The 16,058-nt window shown below is 38.9% G+C and overlaps 1 protein-coding gene across 1 annotated transcript in view; it reads right to left on the minus strand.

Annotated features, from left to right (window-relative positions):
• LOC114141698 (uncharacterized protein PFB0145c-like) overlaps positions 1-16,058 on the minus strand; it is a 28,896-nt gene that overhangs the window by 451 nt on the left and 12,387 nt on the right. The window contains exons 5-11 of the mRNA XM_028012411.1: positions 15,828-15,991; positions 15,419-15,531; positions 8,503-8,573; positions 8,148-8,246; positions 4,591-5,352; positions 3,941-4,104; positions 689-801 (exon numbers count right to left, since the gene is read on the minus strand). Coding sequence (XP_027868212.1) covers positions 689-801; positions 3,941-4,104; positions 4,591-5,352; positions 8,148-8,246; positions 8,503-8,573; positions 15,419-15,531; positions 15,828-15,991 — 1,486 coding nt within the window. The remainder of the gene's footprint in view (positions 1-688; positions 802-3,940; positions 4,105-4,590; positions 5,353-8,147; positions 8,247-8,502; positions 8,574-15,418; positions 15,532-15,827; positions 15,992-16,058) is intronic.

Below are 16,058 nucleotides of genomic sequence, written 5' to 3' on the forward strand. Positions count from 1 at the left end.
AGAAAGGTAAGAGTTAATATTAATGACGTTATTATAGCATTTAATAGTGTAGTAACACCTACTGATGTCTTTATAACTGGTCCTAGTTGTTTCACCTTACTTGAGGTAAGAGTTAATAATAATGACTGTTAATAAAGCATTAGACAGTGTAATAACACTTGATGACATCTTTATAACTGGTGCTACTTGTTCCACTTTATTTCAGGTAAGGGGAAATATTAATGAATGTGTTATTAAAGCTTGACGGTGTAATAACACTTAATGACATCGGTAACTAGTCCAATGTGTAAGGGAAAACATTAATGACACAATTAAAATGGTCCCTGTCACAGTTAAGACTAACAACAAACAACCTTAGAGTAATGTAATACACAAACGTACATAACGTTTTAAATTTTGATAATATCTATTATGACATTTATGACAGACGATTGGTTAATGACAAGTTGTCATAAAGACATTTTAAATTATGCCAACTTTGCATTAAAAGTGTCATTATTTACCTACTGACACTTAATGACAACAGTCAGAAATTCATGACTTCTTCATGTTCATGACAGAAGGTATGTCATGTTTATGACCGTGTAATGGCAGTCTTATGCACACCTCTTCAAATAGTGTTACCAAGATATTTTCTAGAAAAGTTACATACTCCAGCATATGCATATTTTTAGATAATAGATCTTACTCAAGAGTGTTCCTACGTTCATCAACCCACAACCATTTGTTTCGAACATTACGTAACCCTATCCAGTATCCATGGTCACCTTTGTATCTTGTGGTGTGATTGTTGATAAACTCCTGTGAACAGATTTTATTAAACAAGTTTATTTGTATACAGTGAGGAAAATAAGTATTTCAACACCCTGCAACCTTGCAAGTTCTCTGACTTAGAAATCATGGAGGGGTCTGAAATTTTCATCTTAGATGCAAATCTACTGTGTGAGACATAATGTAAAAAAAATAAAATAAAAATCCGGAAATCACAATATATGATTTTTTTAATCATGTATTTGTGTGTTACTGATGCAATTAAGTATTTGAACACCTGTGAAAATCAATGTTAATATTTGGTACAATAGCCTTTGTTTGCAATTACAGACGTCAATCGTTTCCTGTAGTTTTTCACCAGGTTTGCTACACTGCAGCAGGGATTTTGGCCCATTCCTCCTCACAGATCTTCTCTATATCAGCCAGGTTTCTGGGCTGTCGCTAAGAAACAGAGTTTGAGCTCCTCCAAAGATTCTCCGCGGGGTTTAGGTCTGGAGACTGGCTAGGCCACTCCAGAACCTTGACATGCTTCCTACGGAGCCACTCCTCGGTTCTCCTGGCTGTGCGCTTCGGCTCATTGTCATGTTGGAAGACCCAGCCACGACCCATCTTCAACGCTCTAACTGAGGCGAGGAATCAGCCCAGAACCACGAGGAGCTGCTCAACGACCTGAAGAGAGCTGGCACCACTGTTTCCAAGGTTACTGTGGGTAATACACTAAGACGGTTCCCCTGCACACGTCCAGGCCCGTCTTCAGTTTCCCCATGACCATTTGGATGATCCAGAGGAGTCATGGGAGAAAGTTCTGTGGTCAGATGAAACCAAAATAGAATGTTTTGTTCTTAATTCCACTCGCTGTTTTTGGAGGATGAAGAATGATGAGTGCCATCCTAAAAACACCATCCCTACTGTGAAGCACGGAGGTGGAAGCATCATGCTTTGGGGGTATTTTTCTGCACATGGGACAGGAGAGGATGACAGGGCCATGTGTTGCAAGATTTTGAGGAACAACCTCTTTCCCCGTCTTAGGATCATAGATACGGCATGAGGTCAGATCTTGCATGGAGTCCCACTCTGAGTGAGGTTGACAGTCATGTTTAGCTTCTTCCATGTTCTAATAATTGCTCCAACAGTTGATCTTTTTTCACCAAGCTGCTTGGCCCTGTAGCCCTTTCAAGCCTTGTGGAGGTCAACAATTTTGTCTCTGGTGTCTTTGGACAACTCTTTGGTCTTAGCCAGTGTGAGTCTTACTGATTGTGTGGGGTGGACAGGAGTCTTTATGCTGCTAAAGACCTAAAACAGGTGCTTCTAATTTAGGATAATAAGTGGAGGTGGACTTTTTAGACTAACAGGCCTTTGAGGGCCAGGATTTTTGCTGATTGGTAGGTGTTCAAATACCTATTTGCAGCAGGAACACAAATAAATTATTCAAAAAATTATGAATTGTGATTTGTGGATTTTTTTTTTATTTTTAGATTATGTCTCTCACAGTGGACATGCAGATGAAAATTTCAGACTCATCCATGATTTCTAAGTGGGAGAACCTGAAAAGTCACAGGATGTCAAAATTTGTTTTTACTCTGCGTAGCATTTCAGCAAAAAGGCGGTTCAAAGTGCTTTACATAAAAAAATCACACAAAAATACAAAGTCATAGAACACACAGTTAAAGATCAAAAATTATACATTGTGATTTTTGATCTAGTGGGAGCATATGGATATTGAATGATGGTACGTCCACACCAAACACGTGTTGAGTGTCAGGCACGTCTGGTTTCCATTCAAAGTTTATGTGAGGCAGGTGGAGGGCAGGTGGAGGGCAGGTGGAGGCAGGTGGAGGGCAGGTGGAGGGCAGGTGGAGGCAGGTGGAGGGCCGTTGAGGCACGTTTAGAGCACCTAACAGTGCAATTTGAACCATTTGGAGCGTTTTGAGTGTTTGACACATCGAGTGCGTTCAACGCGTCCAATGCTCCACATAGACTTTAAATGTAAACCAGACGCGCCTGACGCTCAAAACATGTTCAGTGTGAACGCTCCAAGAGAGGGGTCCTAGAATTGAACCTTGGGGTACCCCACATGATTTCTATCCACTTCTTTGAGAAGTTACCTATTAAAACAAAGATATCTCGCATGTCTCCATGGAGACTTGTTCCTACCAGACACAACCTTCACTTTAGAGCACAGATGTCAAACTCCAGTCCTGGAGGGCAAGCGCCCTGCAAGTTTTAGATGTGCCTCTGCTGCACCACGTGAATAGAATAATTAGGTCATTAAGGCTCTGGAGAACTGATCTACACAAGGAGGAGGTAATTTAGTAATTTCATTCCAGTGTTTTGTACCTGTGGCACATCTAGAAACTGCAGGACAGCGACTGGAGGACTGGAGTTTGAGACCCCTGCTTTAGAGGGTCAATAAAATCAATGATTTTTAAAATTTTAGAATGAAAGTTATCTGCAAACTCATCTTCATGGTTACAACATAAAGGTGAGATGGACTATAACTGATTAAATGTTTCTGCTGTCTGTGAAAGAACGTTTTGTGATAGTGGCTGTTTTACTAAGTGAGTCGATGGAGAAAGAATTTTAAAACATAACAGCAAAATGATCAGACAGGATGACATCAGTTACAGAGACACTGGAAATATTCACACCCTTACTGATAATCACGTCCAGTGTGTGTCCTAGATTGTGTGTTGATTGTTTAACATGCTGAATTAGAGCAAAATGATCAAGAATATGTCAGGTTTTTGCCTCTCTGTCTTTGGGCTTGTCAACATGGATGTTAAAATCTCCCACAATTATTAAACAGTCATAATTGGTGAATGTAAGAGATAAAAGCTCATTAAAGTCAATAAAGATGTTTTCCACATATGTTGAAGTTTTGTACAGAGTTAGAATCAGAGTTAGTTTATGGCCTATTACCCCAATTTCCAGATATTCAAAAGAATTAAAATTACATGAAAAGATTTTTTTTTCTTGCAATTTAAGAAATCCTTGTGTATTGAAGTAACACTTACTCCACTTTTGTGTTTTCTATTCTCACTTAAACAAAATTATAATTAGGAGACGCTGGTTCAATTAGTACGTTATTCAGTATCGTCAAGCCATTAATCTTCCAGAAACTTCCAGATTAGCTTTAAACTTCAAGAGTAGAGGTGGCGTTTTGTTTTACCTGCTCCTCCAGATCATCAATTACAACCAAACTTCCACCATCATCAAAACACCAGATGTCACCTTGGTACCAGGTTAGCAAACCAATGTCATATGGATAAATCCAGTAGCAGTGTCCCTTGTATAATGGCTCCTTTTCCCTGCAAGCCGGACATTTTGTTCTCACTAGACAAAGCAGAATAAAGTGAAACTTTGGCAAAATAATCTCAAAAAGAAAACAATACATTTCTAGAAGAAATCCATGTGGACTTATATAATCTTTCAATCATCAAAATAATTCAAGCAAAGATTTTAAAGGTAGAGTGCAGATCAATATTGGAAGGTGATTAAATTACAATATCATTCTAGTCAGAAGTAGCATACAACAGGGTTCACTAAAAAAACAAAAACAATATTCTCTGAAATCAAAACTTGGCTGTTAACCTGTTGCTAATGAATCAATTTTACTGGCTCACTTTGTGGTCAGAAAAGTGACCTTCAGCACTCTACCTGTGGTAATAATGGTTTGGTATGTTTTGTAAAACTGTTAATTGAATATTTCAAAAGTAAAATTAATAATCAAGAGTTTCAAATTTTGTAATTGTAGTTTGTAACTGAATATTAAAAAAAGAATAATTCAGAGTTTCAAAGTTAATCTAGAAATGTAAGTACTATATAGAGGGCACATCTCTGAAACTGGAAATGTCCTAAATCTCATGACGTGATTGAAGAACTTTTTCAGAGCATCTCTGTTTTTGCATCGGTTCTCTGCCTCGTCTGTCAATACTCTCAGCTTCTCTCTCTCTTTGTTCAGCTCTGCTTTATCTTTCTTCAGCTCCTCTTTCTCTGTGCTCAGATACTTTTTCTCTTTGCTCAGATCTGCTCTCTCTTTGTTCAGTTTCTCTTTCTCCTGGCTCAGCTCCTTTTTGTCTTTGCTCAGCTCGTCTTTCTCTTTGTTCAGTTTGTCTTTTTCTTGGCTCTGCTCCTTTTTGTCTTCGCTCAGCTTGTCTTTTTCTTTGTTAAGCTCGAGTTTCTCTTTGTTCAGGTCCTTTGTGTTTTTGCTCAGCTCTGCTTTCTCTTTGCTCAGCTCCTCTGTCTTGCTGCTCAGCTCTGCTGTTTTTTTGCTCAGCTCGTCTTTCTCTTTGTTCAGCTCATCTTTCTCATTGTTCAGATCGTCATTCTTTTTGCTCAGCTCTTCTTTCTCTAAGCTCAGGTCGTCAATCTTTTTCCTCAGCTCTTCTCTCTCTTTGTTCAGCTCCTCTCTCTCTTGAGTAAGCCTCTCTCGGGTAAGTCCTGCTCTGACTACGCTCAGGTGTCTGTCTCGGATCACCTCCTCGATCTGGTTTTCCATCATCTTTCGTTCCTCAATCAGTCGCTTTTTGTCTGTTGTAAGGGTTTTGATATTTTCCAGCTGATTGGCCGTCATCATACTCACTATAAACACACAAATTAGTCAGAAAGTCAGTGAATCTATCTGTATCAGAGCATCAAAATGTTCAGTTTCTCTCTCAAATCCTATTAGGACATCAGGCAGTATTTTTCACATTTTCTTAAAATAGTAATTAATTTATTTTTGTATTTATACTCTGCTTCTCTCGTTTATCCATCTTAAAAACTTTCTATAAAGTATATTTCTCCTCTTGAAAGCATTTCTTAATCCTTTTGTTATCCAAGGAGAATTACAATATTTATGTTTGTTGTTATTGTTGCTCCTATTGGACAGATTTTATTACAAAGCTCCATGAACACTTCTAGAAAGTTTTCATAAGCTTCACTAATATCCTCTTTTTGATAAACAACCTCCTGATTCTGTGTCAACAAATCATTTTTAAATTGAGTGACTGGCTCTTCACTCCTTACTCTCCCATATACGTTCTGCTCTTTATCTCTGGTGGATCAAATTTTTTTCGTCATATGCAACAAACACTGGGAAGTGATGACTGACGTCATTAATTAATAATGACTTAACCATGTCATTTATGAAGATATTGTCAGTTAAGGTAGCAGAGTGGGATGTTATTGTGCTCGTTTGAATGATTTGACCAGAGACAAAGGAAGGGGTCTAATGAACACGTGGTGGGCTTCATTCTCCTTTCAATGTCATGAATCTATTGGTGTGATGTTGGGACAAAGTGGCAGAAAGCCTCTGAGATCCCAAACTGCAGGTCATCAGTCAGTTGAGATGGAGTAGATGAAGGACAGACAGTGGAAGGGATGTTGTTGATTTTGAGAGCAGAAAAAATCCTAGAAACTACTGCAGTGGTCTTGTGTGAAATTTGAGTCTGAGAAGGTATGTGACTTGTAGAGATGATGGACTGTCAAAAAAAGCTTTTCCAGAAGTTTTCTGATAATACCGGAAAGGTAACGTGTCCGTGCCTCTCTCAGGGATCTTGCATAGGCCTTTTAGTGATCCCAATAAGCTTGTCAGTGTACAGTTAGTCTGGTAGCAATGAATCTGTGTTCAAGAACACGTCCAGCTGTCTTCATTTTCTGCAGACGGTTGTTGTACCAGGGAGCCGAACAAGAGAAACTGGGAGGCCTGGTTTTGATGGGAGCATGAAGTTCCAGAAGATCGGTCAAAGTCTTATTGTACAGCTCATCAGCCTGCTTGAGTGCAGATGCAGTACACATCCTAGAGGAGGTCACAACCTACCCCATGTTTTCTGGCTTGCTACATGTGCTGTTGAGCTGGATATCCATGGTTACAAATCCTAAGAGCGTCAGCAGTCTGATGACGCACAGAGCATGTGACAGAAGGTGCAGCTGTCCAGAAGGAAGGAATAGCTTTCACTGAGAAAGAGTAGACAAACTTTCTACAAGAGCTCCAGTGAATGGTGGTCGACAAAGGAGTCCACGCTGCTTCATGACTGAAAGGCGCCACAGAGAAGCGCTAATGTTAAGGTTTATCAGCTGTCCTACTGTGTATTTTAACATAATACTGGTTGCGGGTGAGCAAGGCTCTAAATATAAAGTTAGCCGATTGCCTAACCTTATAGGCCTTAAAGATTCACTTCTTTTATTTATTCTAATAATTTAAAGATTTATTTTTAAAAAGCTTTTCTTTCCCAATTTCTTTTAAGCACAAACAAGAACAAAGGCCATTCGATGTCTTTGTTCCTGTTTTAGTGTCGCAGGATTGGCCGTCTCATTAGACAGCTGCTGCTCACCGGGCGAGCTTGGAGACGGTGTCTGTCGCTGCCGCAGTTGTGATTGTTGAAAAAAAACCTGAATTTGGATCCTTTTCCATCATCCCTCTCACCTCCATCAAGGAGCTGAGCTACAACATTTTGCCTTGGATAGAAGAAAAAAAAAAAAAAACATTTCTGGGATTTCATGGAATTGACTAAATGAAGTACTTGACTGTATATTTTTTTGTAAATATTATTTAATATTTATTTTGTAAATATTAGATTATTAAAGACAACCATATAGTGCAAAATGATTCAATAATTTTGCACTATATGGTTGTGTGTTTTTATAAAATACCACTCCCCCCAGGAATCGAATCAGAAATTTTCTGATTTGACCTCATCATTAACTAACTCATAAGTAATCATTCTACTATCCATATATGTAATATATGTTGCACAATCTTATACCTTGTTGCCATGTTGCTTGCTATAAGACAAGCAACAAGTATCATCTAATGATGGCAGTCATCATAAAGAAGTCATCATACAAATATGTTTGTATGACCAGAAGCCAGCAGTTGTCAGGAAAAACCCACAGGCGCCGTTAGTCTGTGTTGGAATGAACAGAGACCAGCAGCCGATCGAAGGACGGCACAGCGAAGCAGGACATAGAAAGTGTGCTTACTAAAGGCGCAGTAAACAACCATGGCCTCAGATTTAGAGGAGATTACCGTCTATCCAGCAGCTTCACACTCTGCATTAAACCACTGCAGTGCCTGGTGGGAACCACGGTCCGAAGAACCCAACAGAACCACATCATCTACGAAATGCAAAGATAAATTCCTGCAGTTCACAAGCCAGACATCCTCCTCTCCTCAACTACACCTTTAGCTCGTCCTTAAAAACTTTAGGACTTTGACAGGTTTCAAGCTTTCAGCAATAAGTTGAACTGATTCTTGGTAACACTTCAGTGTCCCTGACTTTTTGTCAACCCTCAGAACTCCTCCTACTGCTGAACGCTTGCATCCCAATGCTTTAAACCTTTAAATACTTGTTATAAAGGAAACTTAAAATTTATTCTGTTGAAATGAAACTCACTGTAGACGATGTTTGCAGTCAGTATGACACAAAGCAACCCCAAACACAGCAACAACAGAGAAGAGCGTCGGAGTGCTGATGGCTCCTCTTCTTCTTCAGCTGAAAAAAACCCCAATGGAATCAATAAGTTATTTATTAATCCATCAGTGAAGTTTATTTGTATCACACAACTCTCAGATCATACAAAAAGATTAAAGCTCAAGGTTTACATGTGACATAAAAACAACTCCTGATACAGGACATGTTAAGAAACTATAACTTCCTACAGAGGGAATAAAAATGTATGCAGTGCATCTGGATAATATTGTTACTTTTTAATCCTCATAAAATAAAAAATATGTATAGAGTCACTTGCATGTAAGAGGATGTTTGGCATTGTTGACATTGACTGTAGCAGAGTCACTGTCGTCGCTGTTGTTCTCCATCCTTTACAGGAAAAACAAAGATTTAGATATTATAAAATGTCCAATGTCTGCACCGTCTGAGCGGATGCTTCACGTTGTGGTCTGGACGGAACCAGTGAGGCATAGACTACATCCTGCTTTGCCTTTAACCCCACAGAAATAGCCTTAAATGACAAACCCTATTGGAAACAGCAATGGGCCTCCCTGGTTCCTAAATAGATGGAGAATAAATCAATCTGGGAGCTGATTGTCCGCTCTGACCGTTATTTATACAGACCGGAAGGGCGTCCATTCAGCAGGGGGACGGGGACTGAAGTTTTTCAGTGCTGCACTGGGCACAAGGGGTAAACCCACTAGCAACAGCCTTAATTTGGGGTTAATACATAAGCAACGGATTTTACTGTTGAATATTGATATAATAGTGTAACTGTTGTCAGTCATTTCTATGGCAACGGGTCTGCGTAGCGAAGCAAACACAGGGACCGAGAAACATGAACGAGTGGTTTGGAGCAGTTCAATTGTTTTTCTGCGTTATTTTCCCTTTGCTATGGCGAACTGCCCTAAATTAATGATGCCTCCGTCTCTAGGTTTCATTTTGTTAACGGAATTGTTTTGCCGCTGAAGCGACATGTAAACAGTCGTGGTCTTGTTCTGCGCATGCCCGAAATTAAATAACATGCAAGGTGTTTATAGTAACGGAAGTTAGCATTTAAGCTAGTGGCAGTAATAAACAGTCACTTCTAAATACACAGAAATATATGAAAACAGAATCGATGTCAATAAAACACTGTTCTGCACTTCGAAACACTTCTACAAATTACACCCATCTAATACTTGTGCACTTAACCCACCTGTGAAAACAGAAATTAGTCTTCAGTAATGGCTGCTTTCTTCTTCTTTGATGGTTATTTGCAAACAACGAAATTGGTGCATTACCGCCACCCACTGGCATGAAGTGTGGAATTGAACGACACTAAAGGATTACATAGCTTAAGTTAATAAAGCAAAATATTGTCTGATAACGTTTACTTTTCAAGTTACTGCTAAATAAGTGAATCAAATCTAGTTTAAGTTTAATTCTTTTTTCATTTTGCATCAACCGTTATTTTTCTAAGTCATAATTTTGACAGTGCAATATGTTCTATTGTCTCATCATCCCCATAACAAAGAGTGCTGTGTACCCCAGTATACCCAAATCTGAGGCGAGAAGTAATCGGTAATTTTCTACTGTAGTTTTATTTTGTGGAGGTTATGGGTTGTGCAAAAACTGTGGAATAAATGTTTGTTTTGCATTGGAGCACTGTGGGAGTTTCTATTTTCCACCTTGAACAGATGAATGAAATCTGAGAAAAAAACCTTGAGGCAACACGCATCCTGCACACAGACCACCAGGGAATCCTGAACTAAAGCTGCACCTATTACAGTTTCACCTCATGAATTATTTAAGTTACTTTATTATACATTTATTGTGCAGTACATTTCTTAATCTGGGATCGGAGTCCGAATTTCGTATGACAAACAAGCTAGGTGGTATGACCATAAAAAAATCCTTGAATACTTATTACTATCACTCATACAGCATCACAAAATCAAAACAGCACTTTTCTAAAACATGATATCCCCAATAAAATCAATTTGAGACTGTAAATAAACTCATAAAAGGGATAATCATATCTTATTGTATTTGCTTAGCAAATATTTTTTATACATTTCTTTTCATTTAAAGAAATTTAAGGATTCAAGAATTTTTATTGTCATAATATTTCACAATAGATTGTTTGCGGTACAAAATTTGGACTCGGGTCCCAGATCAAGATTAATTTATTGAAAGAATATATTAATCTTTTATAAATATATTAATGTTGTATACATGTAAACATGATTAGATAACTATATTCACTTATTCACATTCACTCTCCTCATCATTGTCCATACTGCTTCTCTTCCTATTACATAAATGCCTACAATAATCCCTTTTTCCATTTTTTAGAGTTCTTCTCACAATGGCTTGACCGTTAAACAATCTCCCCTTCAGTTCAACCTTATTAGTGTATATACATTGTTGATGTTACCATTACAAAATAACTTGCAGTTATGTAAGCATTGGCAAAGCTTAATGTGATATTTATATTGAGGTAACTAATAAAGTAACTTGTAATGTAACTTCGTTACTTTCCAAATCATGTAATCAGTAAAGTAACTAAGTTATTTTAAGTAATCAGTAATCCAATTAAAGTTATTTTTTTTAAGTAACTATGCCTCAGTTTCTCTTGACTCTGTCAAAGAAACTGGGCGAACGACCAGAAGGGATATATTGTTGTCACTGTGTAACTTCATGATCACCCAGTCAGGACGGTTAGCAAAGTTATGGTAAAAATACCAAACACTACGCATGAAGGGTTGGCAGACCAATAATAAAATAAGAAATAGGAGAAGGCAGTAGTAAAATCTGACATTTGTTTTACTACCTAGAGGGAAAAGCTCACGTTTGGTAAGGTTCAGCTTACACACAGAAATCTGACCAAATTGGCTAAACAGATCGAGAGCAAAATGCAGCGAGACTGATGGTGTGGAAATAAAAAGTAAAAGATCGTCTGCATAAAGCGATGCCTTATGTTCCATATCATTGCTCTGAATGCTGGATATCTCCTTACTGGTACTAATTGCAATGGTGAGGGGCTCTATGGCCAGATCAAGAAGCAGGGGGCTTAGAGAGCAGCCTTGATGGCTGCCAGTTTGTAATTTAAATGGTTTTGAGGTGTGAAAATTGGTACAAACTGTAGCAGACTAGGACTGCAAAAGGAGAGTCAAAGAAAGTAAGTTTGAGAATTGCTTTAAAGATTCTGATGAAAGACCATCTGGACCTGCGAGGGAGACGTCAGACATCTTGTTTTCAAATAATTTGCCTTGCCCTAGAGCCCTTCAGCAGGGTTGCTAATAGTTTATCGGACTTGTCGCTGTGGACATAAAATTTAAATTTTCTCGTTTAAAAGCAAAAATTGATGACACAGTTGAGTAATCCTTGTTGAAACTTTAAGAGAACAGTGTTAGTTATAGGGCCAAGCAGTCATCGGACGCTCACAGATGAAACTGTTGGGCTTTTTTTTGTCTTCTGCTTTCCAGCTCTCTGTAGCTTTACTTTGTGGCATATGCAGTGCTGCTCCTAAAGTATGGGGAGTCCCTTTCATCCAGAAGCTTTAAGACAGAAACATGAATCTCAGAACATTTATAATATAAAAATTGTACAGCAGCTTATTGACATCAAACTGAAAACTGTCAGCATCTACTTGTGAGAGTTATAGGTGTCTCTCTAAATAAAAACACACTTGAAAAGAAACTAAACTTGCAGTAAAGAAAAGGTGTTGTACAAACTTGGAAGAGTGGATTGGAGATCTAAATGTTTTAAAAATCAAAATTTTTAAAGGACTTTCTTGGCTCTAGTGATCTTTATTTGACTTTGAATGGACAGGAAAGTGGGTTGTGAGATAAAGGGAGGACATACAAAAAAGGTCAACAGGTCAGGACTCACATCTGTAATAGCTGCAAAGACTAAGCTTGTTTTACAGTTGAATCTAAAATTATTCAACCCCAAGAGCAATACAGGGTTTTGGTACAAATGAAATTTTCTTAGATGTTTAAGAAATAAATGATACTACACAAAGCTAAAAATGTAAATAAACCTAATGAAACAAAATAATTTTACTTAAATTCAACATAAAGAACTACTTCCAAAGATGAAGTCTAAAAATTATTCATCCCTCTGAACAGAATGCTTCATGAGAGCATGTGTTTACAAATCAGGGTTTTTTCTTGATCATCCCTGATTTAACCAATGAAGGCCTTCACCAATCCTGTTTGAGGAAGAACTTAATGTTTCATTGCATGTTACAATAATGGCCTAGTCAAAGGCACTGACATTAAGAGAGGCAAAAAGGTAGCAAATGGCCTGAATGTTCATAGAATTACAGCTGGAGGAATAAAACCCAACTTTAAAGTTACAGGGACAATGGCTACGCCCCCTGGTGGCAGAAACAGAAAGCCGCCACATTCCCAAGGAGGCAGGTGGTCAAAAACCATCGACTGACTGCAAAAGACCAGCAGCAAGGCTTGGTGGCATCAGCCACAGAGGTTTCAGGTCCCACAGTGAGGACAGACTGAGGACTGAAGGTCTCCATGCCTGAACTCAATCACCTACAGAACCACTGACCCAAAGGCACACGAAAACCCAGCTGCAGTTTGCTCAGAGCTACATTAGGAAGATAAAGAAGTTTTGTTTTCCAAAACTGGAATCTGATCAGACGTCTGAAGCTCATGCTGAAAAGAACAAGCTTGAGGAAACCCAATAAGCTTTGACATCATTGGACGTCCAAACAGAACAATGTACCCATTTATATCTGTTACATGCTCTCTGTGGCTTTACTTTGTGGCAAATGCCTCCTGATTATTTGTTTTTATTAGTGGCACATTTGACGGTTCACTGGTGGGTGGCGGGTCACAGCCAGCCCAAGCTTTAAAGCTTTAAAGGGACCCACGATTAGTTATAACCTTATTTGGGAAATATTTATCTTAGATGTAAAAACAATACGGTAATAATATTATAGGTTATTTAGTTTTTATAAATTTTAATAAGATATTTTCATAGGAATGTCGCCATGTTGTTCACGCTGCAATGCATTCTGAGTAAATGACGTGTAATGGTCCACCAACCTGGCTCCTCCAGCCAAAAGAGTGATGACTAACGTTATTAAGCCTTTTTAATTTGAAACCGATCAGAACGTAGAAATCAGAAGAGGTGATGAAGAGAAGGACCAAACGGAGGAAGAGGACTGAGTTGGCCGTAGGAGCTTCTGCTGCCTTCAGCTTTGTAAGTGAAACAATGAATGACACGTACCTCTGGTCGGACTGTGTGATCTAAGTAAGAACTTCTATAGCTCTGTGTCCAATTAGGCAACAACAGTTTAGGGTCTGAACTTTGTTCGCTGTTGGTAGTGGTTTCACAATCAGTACCGGTGTTCTAGATCCATTAGCATTTCCAGGAGTAATAGCTCCATTAGCGCTGCTTGTCATTGACGTTTCTCCCAGCGTCTGTAGCACTGTATCCAGTTCGGTATCAGCTGTGTTGTGTGAAGTCTGGTGCGGTGGTAACAGCCACACCGGATTTTGTTACCACCGACACCAAACCTCCATGGATCCGGTCAGATCGGTGATGTCAGGCAGGAAAGCTCCTGTTAGCATCTCAAGAAGTGTCCAGCTCTGCTTGTCTCAGCACAGCATTTATTTTTAGCTCGTTAAGGTAACAATCACCTGGTACAGATGAGTGTTGTGGAGAAAAGACCAGGGTCCAGATTAGGTCCTTCGATTTGTTCCTCTCAGACTCTCGCATTGCGCTCTAACTTTCTTTCATGTCGGAAATTGTCCAGATTCGTCTGAATTTCTATTTATTTTTTTAATCACAGCCAATAGTGACACAGTGTGGCATTATCTAAAATTACACCAGTCAAACGCAATATGATAAACAACTACTTGGGTAAAGTTAGCCTTCCTGCGTTTGTAGACTCCAGTACAGAATGGACCAAAACGCGTCATCAACCCATCGGTGAAAAAATGGAGACCTCCATGGGTGAAAAGATGTACATTTTTGAAGTAATTATGAGTTTTGGCCTATCACAAACAGCAATTTTTTTTAGATAATAGGAAAATTGCAACATACACTGCCTGGCTTAGTTAAATCCAGGTGGCGACTTTTTTTATGGCCAGGCAGTGTATTTAGGCCAACATGTTCAACAAGTCCTGGATGCTTTTAAAACTAGGCTGATGGCACACCTGGGATGAATGAGTGATGCTTGGCGTGTGTTTAGAGCAGTTACAGCAGCAACTTTTGTTGAGAAAAATAACAAACACTACGGTGCGGGAAGGCTCTAGACAAAAGAGGACCTTCACCTCGGGACGGATCAGCCCAGAGGGGAGCGTTGGATGTTTTGGCCAGGCTGAAGTTTGTTTTTGTTGTTGTTTTGACTTTTGGCAAAAGCCGGAATCACATTTGGTGTGTTTCTAGGTAAAGAAAAAAATTACTACATATTAAAGAAAAAAAAACTATTGAACTGAGCATCTGATGGATGAAGGATCGTGTGGGCTGGACCTTCTCTACAGGATGTCAGCAGGTGACGGATCTGTGAACGGACGCTCACGCTTTGTGTGTTCCGTCAGGTGCCCGTTTTGTTTTGTTTCCCTTTTCGTTTTTGTTCATGCAATCATATGTATCTATTGTTGCAGACCTACTCCCGTAACCAGTCCAACAAAAAAGAAGCTAGGGTGAGAGTAGCGGTACATAACATATCTCACAGTCCACCAAGGTTTGGTTTTAGAAGAAGTCCTGGGAGATCTTGGAGTCGTCGTGACTCACTATATTTTACTCTTCTACAAGCTTGTGGAAAATATATTTACATTTCTACCTATGTAACATTTATAAACAATATTTTTTCTACATCTTTGTTAAAACTGTCAATATGTTGTGACAGTTTGGTATGAGCCAGATAATCTATGTAAAGATCGACCCCCTTCCACTTTCTCCCTGACATATTATTGCACTCTGAAGAAACGCACCGCCCCCCAAGAAGAGGCTGACCAGCTTCGCCACACTAGATTGTGACTGACAGCGATAAGACCCGCCTCCAGACTCTGATTGGTTGTTTCTCGTTAGCATTCAGAGCATTGGGAGAAGGCAGAGGAGCCCAATTTTTTCACATCTTATTAGTCTGATACCATACAGTTAGGACATGATAGCAGTTTCAACAAATATGTAAAAATATTTTCTATAAAAGTTATATACTGCAGCTTTAAATAATATTTTTAGATAACAGTTCTTACTCAAGGGTGTTCTTACGTCCATCAATCCAGACCCATCCGCCTGGCGTATGATGTAACCCTAACCAGAATCCTTTCCCAGCTTCGTGGTATTTTATTTGAAGGGTGATAAATTCCTGTAAACAGATTTTATTTTAGACCGTCATAAATCTTTTTTACTTCAGGCAACCAATCAATCAAGTTTAGTTGTACAACACATTTCAGCAACAGAGCAGTTCAAAGTGCTTTACATCATAGAAACACAAATCTACAAAGCAACTCTTTTATGTTTTCTATTGTGACTTAAAAAACTTGTAATTAGGAGACGCTGATTCATCTAGCAAGCGTGATACAGTATTGCCAAGGTATTAATCTTCCAGAGACTCCCAGATTAGTTTTAAACTTAAAGAGTAGAGGTGGCATTTTGTTTTACCTGCTCCTCCAGATCATCAATTACAACCAAATCTGAACCATATAAATTGCACCACTTTCGACCTAAATCCCAGGTCATCGAACTTAGTAAGTCATCCTGAATCCAGTAGCAGTGTCCATTGTATGATGGCTCCTTTACCCTGCAATCCTCACACTTTGGTCTCACTAGACAAGGGAAAAGAGCAGAATTGAGTGAAACTTTGGTAAAATAATCTCTAAAATAAAAAACATT

This window comes from Xiphophorus couchianus, chromosome 3 (genome assembly GCF_001444195.1).
Source record: "Xiphophorus couchianus chromosome 3, X_couchianus-1.0, whole genome shotgun sequence".
NCBI classification, from domain to species: Eukaryota; Metazoa; Chordata; class Actinopteri; order Cyprinodontiformes; family Poeciliidae; genus Xiphophorus; species Xiphophorus couchianus.